The following is a 14,625-nucleotide window of genomic DNA, read 5'->3' as shown; positions in this document are numbered from 1 at the left end:
CTGTTCATGTTAAGTGAATAAAAGTACGCAAAATAAGTTGACATATCGATTTCTGTATCGCTAAAGTTGGCAGTCATCTTTATTTTAGATTCCTAAACCGTAGGAAAATTTACGATTTCAGTTGGCAACAATTCGCGGTTCACGCAAGTTTGATATTTTCAGAATATGATGTAAAACAGGGCATTTTGTACTTATTCTGAATGTGACATAGTATCACACATTAACTATTGCATAAACTGCAAATTATGACTTCCTTTGAAGCAAATATGGAGTGTTGTAGATCCACTGAATGAGTTTCCTATTCCAAGTTTTTATTAACAGGTAACAGGGAAATTTTAAGACTTTCTGCCATGCATCCAGTTTTTATCTACTGTACCATCTACTACCTACTTTTGACAAAATAATTTCCATTTTCACGGAGAATTACCAATATAAATTTTATGCTACGTAAGTTTATAAAGCGAAAGAACCTTCGCTTATTATTCAACATTAAAGAAAGACCTTCTGTTCAAGGTGTTTGGCTATTGTACTTAAAAACGAAAGCGAGTAAAGAGCGATCAAAAAAGTAGAAATCCTAATAAACGTAAGTTCGGAAAGGAATGGTTCCCCTGATAGGACGTCTGCGCAAGTTCAGTCATGCCAATGTTATAACACAGATAACGCGTAAGGCCGCGATTATTTCGAAATACTGCAAGTGAGGCGTAAATTACAAAGCGATAAACTGCCCTCATTTGATGTTATCATTATGATGGATACCAAATTACTGGTAAATAGCGTTTCGGAAACAAGTCTGTCGGTCGTCACTCACCAATAAAATGGTCTCGCAGATGACCCACTTGAAACCGCTGGATCTTTTTTTTTGTGAGGGATGTTTAAAAGCTTTGTTTCATTCCAACCCTGCTGATAGTATCCATAGACTCCGAAAATGCATTGTGGATGGCTGTCAGCGGTTTCGGAAAACTGCTGGGATTTTTTTAATGTGTTCGGACACTTGTGAGGAGAGGTGCTGTAACCGGACCTCATACGAACACTTTCTGTGACGTGTTTGTTCTCAAGTGCACATCTGCCGTTTGGATCCTGTAGTCTGTCGTAATACGTCGCATCCGGACCTATGTTTAATAGCGAAATTTTATATTAATACTTCAGCTGCTGACGGGCGTTGATGTATATCAACGGGGACAGGTGAAAATGTGTGCCCCATCCTGGACTCGAACCCGGGATCTCCTGCTTACATGGCAGCCGCTCTACCCATCTGAGCCACCGAGGGCACAGAGGATAGTGCGACTGCAGGGACATATCCGAAAGAACAGACACCATATCCATATAATATAATAGTTCTGGCAATACCGGCCATGACCTTCTTCTTCTGTGCGGATGTATACATATTTCCCGAACTCTTACGGGACTTGGTAAGAATGTCTTCCACGAGTAATGAGTGTGTTGGGGTGGGACACTACGATTGTAGTGTGTGCAATAAAAGGTGAGAATGTGGGTCTCGCGGGAGGCGTGCGCGAGCGTCTGCCATGTAAGCAGGAGATCCTGGGTTCGAGTCCCGGTCGGGGCACACATTTTCACCTGTCCCCGTTGATATATATCAACGCCCGTCAGCAACTGAAGGTATCAATATAAATCTAATTTCGTTCTAGACAGCTGCAGGTCATCAATGGTGTCTGTTCTTTTGGACATGTCCGAAAGAACAGACACTAAATCCATATAAGTATATGTTTAATAGGGTTATTGGCTTCCTTCAGTGTCCTCTGCTCGCCCATTTAGGTTGCACCTCTAACAGCTCAGATGATGAAGAGTTTCCTTAGAGTTCCTAAAACTAAGGTTGAAATAGTGCAAGCTAGATGTGTGGTGCGTTATATAGTGTAATGTTTTACATGCGGTATTCTTCGACAGCAGTTTCCGGTAGTGTGCAGTATCTACGTTAGCACGATGGCTGGCGATATGGCTGCGCTGCTGACTGACCCTGAGCGATGATCTCGCCCTTCTCCCGCGTCCAGTAGTTGATGGACTTTGGGTAGGCCTCCGAATGGCACTCCAGGGTCATCTGCTGGCCCTCGTACGCGCCCACGAGCTGGTTCTGGATCCAGATCATCGGCGGAACTGCAACAGCCCAGTAGTAGGGACGTGAACACTGGAGGTTTCCAGATGAGAGAAATGAACTGGAGTTCATGCAAAGTATTTGAACAGTCTCACAGTAATGTTTGTTATTAACTGCACATAATATAAGCTAAAGCAAACCCTATTTTACAGCTAGGCCACATTATAAGAATTTCTACCCTTACAAATCGTACACGAATGGTGAGAAACAGCACTGATTTAAATTCTAAACAACTCATATTCCTGCCTCCCTTAGGGAACATTTGCATTTTCTACCTGAAGTATTTAATTGGCCAAGCATGGTTTTTCGCATATGGTGGCCTACCCTACTCTTTTGCTTTCTTATTACAACCGATCTTTTTATTAAACTATCCGTTACGTTTTTGTACACTTCATTATTATGCACCTCATAGAATTGAGAGTGATTGTAAAACGTTTGATGTGAATTCACTTCCTAGTATGACCCTTTCTTACAGTCACTGCTTTGAAGTTTCAACAAGTTGTTCATTACTTTTTAATTATCATTTGAATCCACTAACGTGTCTGCGACTACTTTTCAATGTAATATATAATTTCAAAATTTTGTCTTATCATGATTCAGCCTGTCAGTAATATCCTCCTAAGATAATGATCAATACTTTTAGTTCATATTAAGTGAACTATATTGATTTCAAATTATGTACAAACTCCAGCCATTTTGTTTCCTCTCTCGCTGCTTTCACGCAACGATTTCTTCCTGTTCTATGTTTTTCTCATGTTAGTTACATATTGCACGTGTTCTACTGGCCAGATTTCTTCCCAGTTACATGTATCGGTTGCGGTACAATTTTGAATGTGTCACAATGTATCCTCCTCCAACTTCCTTAGTGTGATGTGGAAACATTTCCCTTGTTCAGTTTTTTCCAGTCCAAGATGGAAATGAAAAATTTCTTTTTCCTTATTCTCTGTTCGATTTTTTCAAAATCCTCATGTAGCTGTACCAAACTCTTCTCAATATCATTTAGGAGGTAATGAGGTGATTTTTAAACAGGTGCTAGCGGCCCCTATCGATCTAGTTTCCGAGTTCTCCTAAACCAGTTTAGTTATTTTCACACAGCGTTAGCAGCTGAATTGAGCTGTGCTCCTCCCCCGCGTTCCCGGACCTTCAAGGGGCAAGAAACTCTTTCTTTCTCTCATATCTATTCTTGTTGAGCAAATTAGTGTTTCCTGAGAAGGTGTTTTCTCTAGAAAAATATTTACATTTCATTGATGAACTTTTCTTTATTTTCTTTACCTTTTATTCAATCTTCTTTGCCAAAAACTCAACAGGAATATTTGGAAAATTGACTTACACAGAATTTGGCATGCGCTGACGACTTCTACAGATACAACAATGCATTAAGGACATAGAAAAACAACAGTAGCAGTTTAATGCGATATCATCATTCCTATGCTACGCACTAGAATTAAATTTCTTCGTATATTTCCGTATTTCACGTGTTATCCTTTGCCGAGATTACGACTACGGCGAAATATGTCCAGGATATTAGAGTCCGTTTAAACACAGACAGCAGGCTTTGTGCGACAAAAATTAAGTTTTCGTAGTCAATGCAGGTTATCTCAGATGATATCCCTTTATTCAACAGTATATTTTGCTTCAAATATTACTGCTGTTAGACGTTTTTGCACCCACAAACTTACTGTTACTGTTACTCATAGTTATTTTCTGGCCAAACTTAAAGAAAAACTGTTGTCCTCCGAGCATTATTCTTACTCATTTCCATGAACAGGGCATAAGTTATGTGTATTACCAATTCATATCTCGCTGAATTATACTAAATTACACGCCTAAAGTAAGAAGCTGAAAGAGTGCAAGTAAATCCGCCAGTGGGCTTCATAGCAAAATATGTTGTAGCATTGTGACTGGCCTTAACGTCCTGGGTCCCGTGATCGAAACCAGCCAATGCTTGAATTTTAAATAAAAATCATCAGTAAAAGTGGACGAATACTTTGTGAATAAGGAATGACTCTCGTTTTACCGAAGGCCTTGTAAAGTGGGCGGAGGTGCGGACAGAATTTTATGGCAACCTCTTGTCCTTCGGGTGGGAAACTGCCCCTAGAAGGCGGAAGAAATAACAATGAATAACGGCATAAGAATGCAGAACGTAATGGAAGCCGTTCACGTATATCCACACAATGTGTGTCCACAGGACATGTCGAGTGTGGCCCTAAAAAGTGCTTTGATAATATCTCCATTGGGAAAAATATCGAATTTCTCCCCCATTCTGATCTCCGTGAGAGGACTGCCAAGGAGGAAGAGGGAAGGGCCGGAGAATCCAAGAAAAAAACTGAGTAACCGACGAAAGGGGAACATATTATGAATCGGAGCGTGGAATGCAAGAAGCTTAGTCTAGATACAGTTGGGGTAAGTGAAGTGAAATGAAAAGAAGATAAGGATTTCTGGTAAGACGAATATAGGGTAACATCACCAGCAACAGGATTCTTTCAGAATAAGAAAGTAAGGCGTAGAGTGTGCTACTGCAATCAGCTCAGTGATAGGGTTGTTTTCATCAAAATCGACAACAATCGAACGCTAACGGCAATAGTGCAAGTATACATTACGTTACAAGCAGAAGATGAAGATATAGAGAAAATAATTAGCCTTCTGAAAGAGTAATTCAGTTTGTGAAAAGAGAAGATAGTCTAACAGTCGTGGAGGATAGAACTGTGGTAGTAGAGGGAAGAAGAGAAGTAAGAGATGCGGGAGAGTATGGGCTTGAAGGTAGGAAAGAGGGAGGTGAGAGACGTATTGGATTCTGCAATGAATTTCAGCTAGTTATATCGAACATACTGTTCAAAAATTGTAAGAGGGGGTGGTCCACTTGGATAAGACCTGAAGATATGGGAAGATTTCAGCTGGATTACATCATGGTCATACAGAGATTCCGAAATTAGATATTGGGCTGTAAGGCTTGCTGAAGAGCAGGTACAGGTATGGATCACAATCTAGTAACGTTTAATAGCATATTGAAGCTTAAGAGAATCGTCCGGAAAAAAATCAATGTTGAAAGACGAGCGTTACGGAAGTATTGAGGAATAATGGGATGAGTTGAAATTCTCTGAGGCTGTAGACGTCGCGTAATGAATGCCACTGCAGCCAGTTCACTTGAATGGGATGGACATATTTAAAAATTGTAGTCACGGAAGTTGAGCTGATAAACACAGGTACAAGGAAGGTAACCGCGAAGAAACCATGAGTAACAGAAGAAATGCAGCAATTAATCGACGAAAGATGGAAACGCAAAAATGATCAGGGAATTTCAGGAGTAGAGAAATATGAGCAAGTTAGGAATGAAATGAGGTGCAGAGGAAGTCAAGGAGATTATGGTTGCATGAAAAATGTGAAGAAATCGATCAAGAAATTGGCGTCGGAAGGACCTATCTTGCTTACAGAAAAGTCAAAACAGCTTTCGATGAAATGAAAAGCAAGGGGGTCAACATTAAAAGTGCAGCAGGTCTTTCACCCTTAAGGGCAGAGGAGACAGCGGATAAGTGGAAAGGGTTCGCTGAAGACATCTGCGATGGGGATGACGTGGTTCAGAAATTAAAAATAGATTTTGAAGACATGGGGGATCCAGTGCTGGAGTCAGAATTTAGTAGAGATTTGGAAGACTTCTGAACAGATAATGCAGAACGGATGGTTAACATTTCTTAGGAATATCAGGGGGGGGGGGGGGGGGGGGGAGTGGCAGTGGCAGCTAAGCGACTATTCAGATTGCTGTATAGAATCAGTGAGTAATGGAGACGTGCCATCAAAGATTTGGAAAAATGTCATCCAAACAATCCCGAAGATAGCAAGACCAGTTAAATTCGTGAACTATGGGACAATCAGCTTCATGACTCAAGCATTCAAGTTGATAACAAGAACTTATCTAGAAGAATGGAAAATCAAACTGAAGATCTTTAAGTTGTGGATCAGTTTGGCTTTCTAAAGATAACGGCTCCACCAGTGAAGCAGTTCTGATGTAGTGATTGATCACGAAAGTAAGACATACAAAACAAGACGCATTCATGGGCTCTGTCGATTTAGAAAAAAAGTTCGGCTATTGAAATGATGTAAGATAATCGAAATTCTGAGGAAAATGGGAGTAAGCAATAAGGAAAAATGGATAATATGTGCAAGAACCAAGAGGGAACAATAGAAAAGAAAATCAGGAAGAGTTACTCGGATTACAAAGGGTGTAAGATATGGGCGTAATCTTCCATCACGTAGTTTTCAACCTATTCGTTGAAGCTCCTATGACAGAAATAAAGGAAATGTTCTAGAGTGGGATTATAATTTGGGTGAAAGAATATTGGTGATGAAATTCGTCGTCGACGTTGGTATCCTCAGTAAAGGCGAAGAAGAATTACAGGATGAGATGAACAGGATAAAAAGTCTAATGAGTACACAATACGGACTGAGAGCACACCAAAGAAAGTCTAATGTAATGCGTAGCAGAAATGAAATTAGCGATGAAATTATATAACAACTGGGAACTACACAGAAAACAAGTCATGGTATTTTGTTACCTTGAAAGAACATTAATTCATGCTGATTGAAACAAGGCTGATATAAAATGCGGACTACAGCAGTAAAGGGGACATCCCTCGATAAAATAAATATAATAGTATCAAACGTATGCCTTAATTTGAGAAAGAAATTTTTGTGAATGTACATTTGTACCACACCATTGTATGGTAGTGAAACGCGTACTGTGGGAAAACTAGAACAGAAGAGAGTTGAAGATTTTGTGATGTGGTGCTGCAGAAGAATGCCGAAAATCAGGTAGACTGATAAGGGATGAGGAGGTTCTCCGCAGAATCGGCGAAGAAAGGAACACATGGAAAACGCTGACAAGAAGGGCAGGATGGCAGGATGATAGGACATATGCCGAGACGCCGGCGAATAGCATCCGTGATATTAGATCGAGTTGTAGAGCGTAAGAACTGTCGAAGGAGGAAGAGATTGGAATGCATCCAACAAATAACGAAGGACGTTAGGTGCACGCGGAAGACGACAGCACGAGAGAACTCTTGGAAAGCCGCATCCGATGAGTCAAAAATTTATGATTTAATAAGAAAATTTTTCTTTCATGGCATTTAACATCGATCGATAACTGAGTACTACATTCTCCGTAACCCCTTCCCCTTTTGCGCTCCGTGTGGTACAAAGAACATAGTTGATCATATACCTCCCTCCCCCCCCCCCCCCCCTCTCTCTCTCTCTCTCTCTCTCTCTCTCTCTCTCTCTCTGCAGGCCCCCAACTCTCTGCTCCACGCCACAATCAGCGGCGATATAACCTCTGATTTAGTGAGACCTATGTTCAGGGCGATAATGCATTGCTTGACTGATGTCGGAACGTGCACTCTCGGTACTTTAACACCAAAGCTCGCCGTGATCGACTACGCCTCTCTTGTTGCGTCTGCCACTAGAGTTTGACGAGCTCCCGCGCTGGCTTAATGGACCGTTGATTCAAGTCTGCGTGCTTAATTCATCCAGCCTGTTAATGGCACTGAACTGACGCAAAGTACACAGAATCAAACTCACGCAGTGTTTCTACCCCATCGCTGATGAATTTCCGTACTTAAGGAATATACCATGGAATCTTTGCAAATTGTGGTATATCCATAATTCCTAAATAGGAGGGAGGGACCATAGCCAATAGGAATATTACCATTTTACACAGTACCGTCTCCTGTAATTCCATTATCAATTACTTGCAACCAGTTTCGACGATACACTTCGTCATCACCAGGCCGTCTAAATACGAAGTGGCTGAATTTTCCAGAAAGACATCAATCGTACGGTATGTTACAAGAGCTGATGCGGATATCGGTTATTTTCACGTGACACTAACTGATATGTTTCGAGAACATTCGGCCCTACGTATTTATAGGATCTGATGATGACGATGCCTATCGTCGAAACCGATTTCCAGTAAATTGTTAATGACATCATAGCTGACGGTAGTGTCGAAAATTGCAATATCTGTGCAAATTATCCTAGAAATGGTATTGTGTATTCTCTGTACATAAAATCTTGCCGATCGGATTCTCCATCGTCGTTCAAATTTTCAAAGGTGTTTAATGTAGACTGTAGACGTTAAGAGCCCTGTAACACTTATTTGAGATAGACCAGAAGCTATTTCACATATTATGCCTCCTTTTTGAGAGCACAGAACTAAGCTGGTCGTGTTTTTTGAGGAAACGTCTAATGCAGTCACAAATCTGTTGTAATATTCTGTAAGATTTTAATTTGCTTGCTAGGAGGCGAAACTGTATCGAATGACGTATAAAATCCAAGGAGCGTAGCATCATCCTAGGATTATATACTGGCTTCTGTACTCTATGGGCGACTGTGTTACAGTCGCATCACTGACAGAATATGACTACAGTTATGACTAACTCGTTCAATAGAACAGTAGCGAGTCCAAAACCTTTACGGAAGCCTTAGTTCTTGACTTATACACTGTTGTGCAAAACGTATGAACGAAGATAACTTTCGAATGATGTGTCACTGTCAAGTAACACAAGAATACATAGAAAGAACTGTTACAGTATAATGAGACGATAATTGGAAGAAATACGCAGTGAGACGCACAGAAATGACGGTTTAATTCAATGACAATAATTACACTTAATTCACATCGATTTGTGATGGACTTCAAAAAACACAGGACATGGTTCTTAATAGGATGTTGAGTAGCAGGTGGCAGTGCATGCTCAGGAAGGTGATCTCATCCTGCCCACAATGTTGCAAAGGCTTCTTTTGGCAGGATGTTCAGTTCCGCTACCAGCGCTGTTGATTACCGCTGGAGGCCCGTAGGTGTTAGTGGACGTGCGGCACCTCTTCTTCCCAAGGCAGCCCAAGCGTGCTCGATGGCTTTTGAGTCGGAGAAATGGGCAAGCCGGTACATTCGCCGAACATCCCCTCGTCCCAGGAGCTCCTACACCTGCCCAGTTCGATGCGGTAGCGCATTCATATCCATAAGGGAGAAGTGAGGGGCGAAAGCGCCCCTGAAAAGACGCCCATGGAGAACGAATATAGTGTCGCAATGACCTTTACCAGTGAGCGTATCTTGTCCAAAGATCTTAGGATCAGCATGCCCATGCAACATAGTGCCCCCGCATCCCATAACACCTTGACCACCAAAACGATCATGTTCCTCGTCCAGTTAGCTGCTCACACCTCTTGTAAATGAATGAAAATGTCTTGTGACTACGGCCTCCAGTCGGTTAGACCGTTTCCCCGGTGCACGTCTTTCGACTTGACACCACTTGCGTTTCGATGGGGATGAAATGATGATGATTAGGACAACACAACACCTAGTCCCTTAGAGGAGACAATCTCCGACCCAGCCGGTAATCGAAACCAGGCCCTTAGGATTGACATTCTGTCGCGCTGACCACTCAGCTAACGGGGCGGACCCCATCTCTCGTCATTTGAGATTACGTTCAGCACTGTCAAACATAATCGTTTTGATGGCCCAGGTGTTACGGTGTTGAGAGGCATAATGATGCACAGTGATACATAATGACGTCCAAATCCGTCAAACGCTACACTCACTGCTCAACGCTGTTGTGACACTATACTCCCTCCCCATGCACACCTGTTGAAGGGTGCATTCGGGCCTGACTTCACTTTTATGGACGACGGTGCGCTACCGCACGGAGCAACGCAAGTGAAGTAGCTCTTGGAACGAGAGCATCTTCGGCAAATGGACTAGTTTGCCCGTTCCCGCCGACTAGTTCCACAGAGCACGTGTGGAATGCAGCGGGAGGACTTGCTGCAACGCGCCTTCATGCACCAATGACCATCCAATTGTTGTCAACCGTATTAGTGGATGAACGGAACGCCCCATAACAAGAACTGTTTCCCAGCTGGGAGCGCGTTGCAGAGAATGCACGGCTGCCTATGGTGATCACATACACCATTAAGACCCATGTGCAGCCTTTTGGTAATGTCCAGGAGACAATCATTATTGGCGGCGACTTCGGTGTAACTATTGTCTTTGAACAAAATAATCATTTCCTATCATCTCAATGTATATTTCTTTCATCTACCTTCTGTACTATACCGTATCAGATTTTCCTCTGAGTGGTCTGAATTTCATCGAGCTATGCCACTTGGCAGTGGCACATTATTCGAAATTTACTTTCGTCCTTAAGTTTTGCACACCAGTGTACTGCTTTCTAAGCCCAACAGCATATATACAGGGGGCGTCAAAAATGTACACACACTTTGAACTGTCATAAACAATTTATTTCACGTTCTACAAGGTTAAATATCTGTGAGAAAGTAATGTTATGTTTCTTCAATCGCTACCAGCAGCGGCAAGAAAGTAACTGCAACATGGCGGACGTGCGTTTGAGATTTGAAGCACGGAAGCAGCTGATTAAGCGGTAGTGGAAGTTTGAGAATGTACCTGCGGTTCGAAGACAGTGGAGAAGTGAGTATGGTACAGAACCACCTTCAAGATTAACAATTACACGCCTACGAGACAAATGCGAAATTCACTGAACAGTGTGCGATGTTCATAAAAGTCGATCAGGGCGACCTCGTACAGCTACAAGTGATGTTTCCACAACTGCGGTCTTGGAACTGTTTCAGCGTTCGCCTAAAAATCTTTAAGGCAAGCGGCACGTGAGAGTAATGTAAGTGCTAGTAGTGTGCTACGCATTCTGAAGAAAAGCAAGTTTCGTGTGTACATTCCGAGGCTGGTGCAACAACTACGTGACGACGATCCAGATCGAAGATTAGAATTTTGTGAATGGGTTCAGGAGATGGTGAGACGTGAAGTGAGATTTATGGGTAGCATAATTTGGTCGGATGAAGGCCAATTCAAACTCAATTGAACTGTCAATAGGCACAATTGTGTGTACTGGGCTGAAGATAATCCTCACATTAGAGTTAGAAAGGCTGTGAATTTGCCTGGTGTAAATGTGTGGTGTGATTTGTCTGCAAGGGGACTGATTGGGCCTTTCCGCTTTGAAGGTACTGTTAATGGATAAACGTACGTAACAATGCTTGCTGACTCCATATTCCCTGCCATTCGTGCATTATTCGGTAATGATGAGTTTTATATCCAACAAGATGGCGCCCTGCCGCACTACCATAGGGACGTACGAACATACCTGGATCACAATGTGCCAGGCCAGTGGATAGGATGCAGGGGACCGATCGAGTTTCCTGCACGCTCTCCAGACCTCACACCTATGGATTTCTTCTTATGGGGCACAGTAAAAGATAAAGTGTACAAACGTAAACCACGTAACCTCGACACACTTTGGAATGAGATTCAGGCCGTGTGCCCAGAAATCTCATCGGACACTTTGGTACGACGTACGGAATCAGTGGTGACTTGTACTCAGAAATGTATTGACGCTAAAGGCCACCAGTTTGAACATTAATCACATTTGCAAAGTACATTCATTTATCCAATTGGACTTTAAGCTTTCAATTTCCAGAAATTTGACATTGTAGAACGAGAAATAAATTTTCTATGACGCTTCAAAGTGTGTATACATTTTTTTGACGAATCGTGTATTAAGAGACACATGCAGTGTAACGTAACTGGGGATGTGAGACTTACAGTGGACGATGAGCATGATGCGCTTGCTGACGCTGGGTGGGACGCCGTTGGAGGCGATGCACAGGTAGGCCCCCATGTGGAGCCGGTTGACGCGCGTGATGTTGAACACGGGGCCCTCGACGCTCGTCACTGCAGCATCAATCCACAAGACATCGTGTACATGTACATTCACGCAAAGTGATTGAATGCAAGTGAAACTCTATTCATAGCTGCTGTACTATTCAAGAATCTGCCTGGCTTCCTACTTGCAATGCTTTTACATTACTATACGGATCGATTAACAAGTCACTTGTTGTACAATTGCAAATTTTTTCTTTATAATGTGTATCCACAACTCCCTTCGTGGATGCTGAAGCTTATGCCCAAAATTACAAAATGTTTGTTGGGATGGGTTTCGGTTAGAAACGATCATCAGATTGTCTGCAAAACATATATATATATATATATATATATATATATATATATATATATATAATAACAGAAAATGTAACTATAGAATGAGTATACAAGAGAATGAAACTACAAGTATAGTCAAAATAAAACAGCTGAAAAACACACTATCAACATCTTGGTGGTCAAATATATCACGACAGTATGTAAAAAACAAATCTGTTACCGAAAACTGACAGGCTAGCTACAATGTAATTACCAGCAAGACAAGGCACCAGAGAGCGGTGATGGATACGAAAGTAGCAACACGAAGCGACAGGAATTACTTTTCTTTTTTATAAAAAATGTAGTACAAAAAGTTAAACCTTTACAAAAGTATACAAATTATGAATAATAAAATGAACGAAGAAAAGAAATATAACATTGCATAGAAAGTATTATCGACAGAAAAAGGGGTACAAATAAACTGACAGATAAACAGAATATAAATTCCAGAAGAGTTATATAAATCAAATCTTCCTAGAAAATTACACAAATAAAACAAATGAGGCAAAATTATTTTAAAAGCTAAAATAAGATAGAAGTAAGAAAAGCAGACATAATCTAGGGCGAGAAATCATCAAAGTCGACAGAAGAGATATGTTTCACAGAAGCGAAGATGAACAAGACATGTCCGGAAGAACAGATACCATCTTAAGGCTCAGTGACCATTCGACGATTTTCTTCTGTGCAGATGCACAAACAGTGCCCTAACTATTACGGGAATCGGCAAAAAGGCCCGAGTAATGAGTACGATGCGCAGAGGCACTATGAATATAGTGCAGGACAATAAGTTGGGAATGTGGGTCTCACGGGAGGCGGGCCAGAGATAAGTCCCTGCAGTCGCACTATCCTATGTGTCCTCGGTGGCTTAAACGGATAGAGCATCTGCCATGTGAGCAGGAGATTCTGGGTTCGAGTCCCGATCGGGGCACACCTTTTCAACTGTCCCTGTTCAATTATCACCGCCTGTAAGCAGCTATGGGTATTGATTTCACTGGAATTTCATTTCAGAAATGTAAATACTGCTCAAAGTGCGCCATAGGTGACCCTTCTCTAAATACGAAAAACAATAAAAGTCTTGGACACATAAATCGTTCCTTTTCCTGTAATTTCGCAAAATCATGTAATCCAGCATATTCTTAAAAATGAGCAAAGTGTATTAAAACATCTCAAAGTATTTTATTTCCAATCCCCAATGATTTGAGAATTATGAAAGGAATTCACAGATCACAGTACATAATATTTTTTTTCCTATCCCCTTTCAAAATGAATTTCTAAACCATTTTATCTAAAACAATCTTTAATCTGTTTTCATTCTGATGAGACGCTACAAAAAGGAACTAGCTGTGTTTTATCTAATAGAACAATGATGCTTTATGGCTTCAGGATAGTAGTTCTTGTAGCGACAATGTATTTTGTAGGCGTGATCACTCTGACGACCTAGACAATCCTATCGACTACTTGTCATGGGGAAAACAGGTTGTTGTTATTATCTTCAGTGAAGTAAGAGATATTTGAGGTTATTAAGGTTAGTTCTTCGCTTACAGAAGCAGAAAGACGGTGTGCTATTTGGTGTGAATTTTTTCATATTTATTGGATCACTGTCATATGGAAAGGAAATACGATAGTAAGTTTCAATACCAAATATTTATTACTGATAACACACTGGGTTGCATGATTCCGATTACAGGGTGTCTTTGAAATTGCAACACAAGAATAATTCATTTCCTTCTGAGGGAACATAGTACGTGAAATTCGTTGAAATTTGACACTTTCTATTTTATAGTCCATTATTTACTTTGGATTTTCCTGGGCATTTTGGTATACAATACATTAAAATTAGACAATTGTGAGACGTTCAAATAATATTTTGAATGTTGACGTTTGACAGTCACATTTCGTGGCTACGCATATACTGCCACAGTTGAGCAGTCATATCTTGGGAACTACGCAGTCTAGAAGGCTGTGAATTGCTTTGTTTTGTGCTTACTGCTACGTCTCAGATGTTGGCATTACGAATAAACAAATTTTCGGCTGTTTTTGTAGTAAGCTAACTTCTATTGCTTTTTATAGGTAAATAAAATGTCTAAGCGTAAAAGAAACTTGAAGAAACGCAAATTATCTGTTAACAGATATGTGAGACCTGCATTTTCCTCTGAAGTACTTGAAAACATGTGTGCTAGCAGTGAAGGAGACCATGATAATGTTTCTGAAGTGGACACGCCCCCTAGTGCATCGAAAAGGAAAGTAACTTTAGAAACGGGTGACAGTGATAAAAGTAATGATTTTACGGACAGCATCATTATTGCTCTGCAAGTCCTTGCACAAGTTCTTTTTGAAACTGTCTCTTGCTGTTTTTGTGGTGGTCGAAATTAATTATTAAATGTCGGAAGTGCAAAAACGAAAATGCGTTTCATACTTCATCAAACTGTTGAGATAATGAATTGTATGAAACTAATGTGGGAGTGTTATG

The 14,625-nt window shown here is 41.1% G+C and overlaps 1 protein-coding gene across 1 annotated transcript in view; it reads right to left on the bottom strand.

Annotated features, from left to right (window-relative positions):
• Nucleotides 1–14,625, bottom strand: part of LOC126268175 (opioid-binding protein/cell adhesion molecule homolog) — a 2,429,635-nt gene that overhangs the window by 170,973 nt on the left and 2,244,037 nt on the right. Inside the window, exons 5-6 of the mRNA XM_049973770.1 lie at nucleotides 11,721–11,849; nucleotides 1,972–2,109 (exon numbers count right to left, since the gene is read on the bottom strand). Coding sequence (XP_049829727.1) covers nucleotides 1,972–2,109; nucleotides 11,721–11,849 — 267 coding nt within the window. The remainder of the gene's footprint in view (nucleotides 1–1,971; nucleotides 2,110–11,720; nucleotides 11,850–14,625) is intronic.

This window comes from Schistocerca gregaria, chromosome 4 (assembly GCF_023897955.1).
Source record: "Schistocerca gregaria isolate iqSchGreg1 chromosome 4, iqSchGreg1.2, whole genome shotgun sequence".
Taxonomy (NCBI): Eukaryota; Metazoa; Arthropoda; class Insecta; order Orthoptera; family Acrididae; genus Schistocerca; species Schistocerca gregaria.
This window is presented reverse-complemented; position numbering and strand designations above follow the sequence as displayed.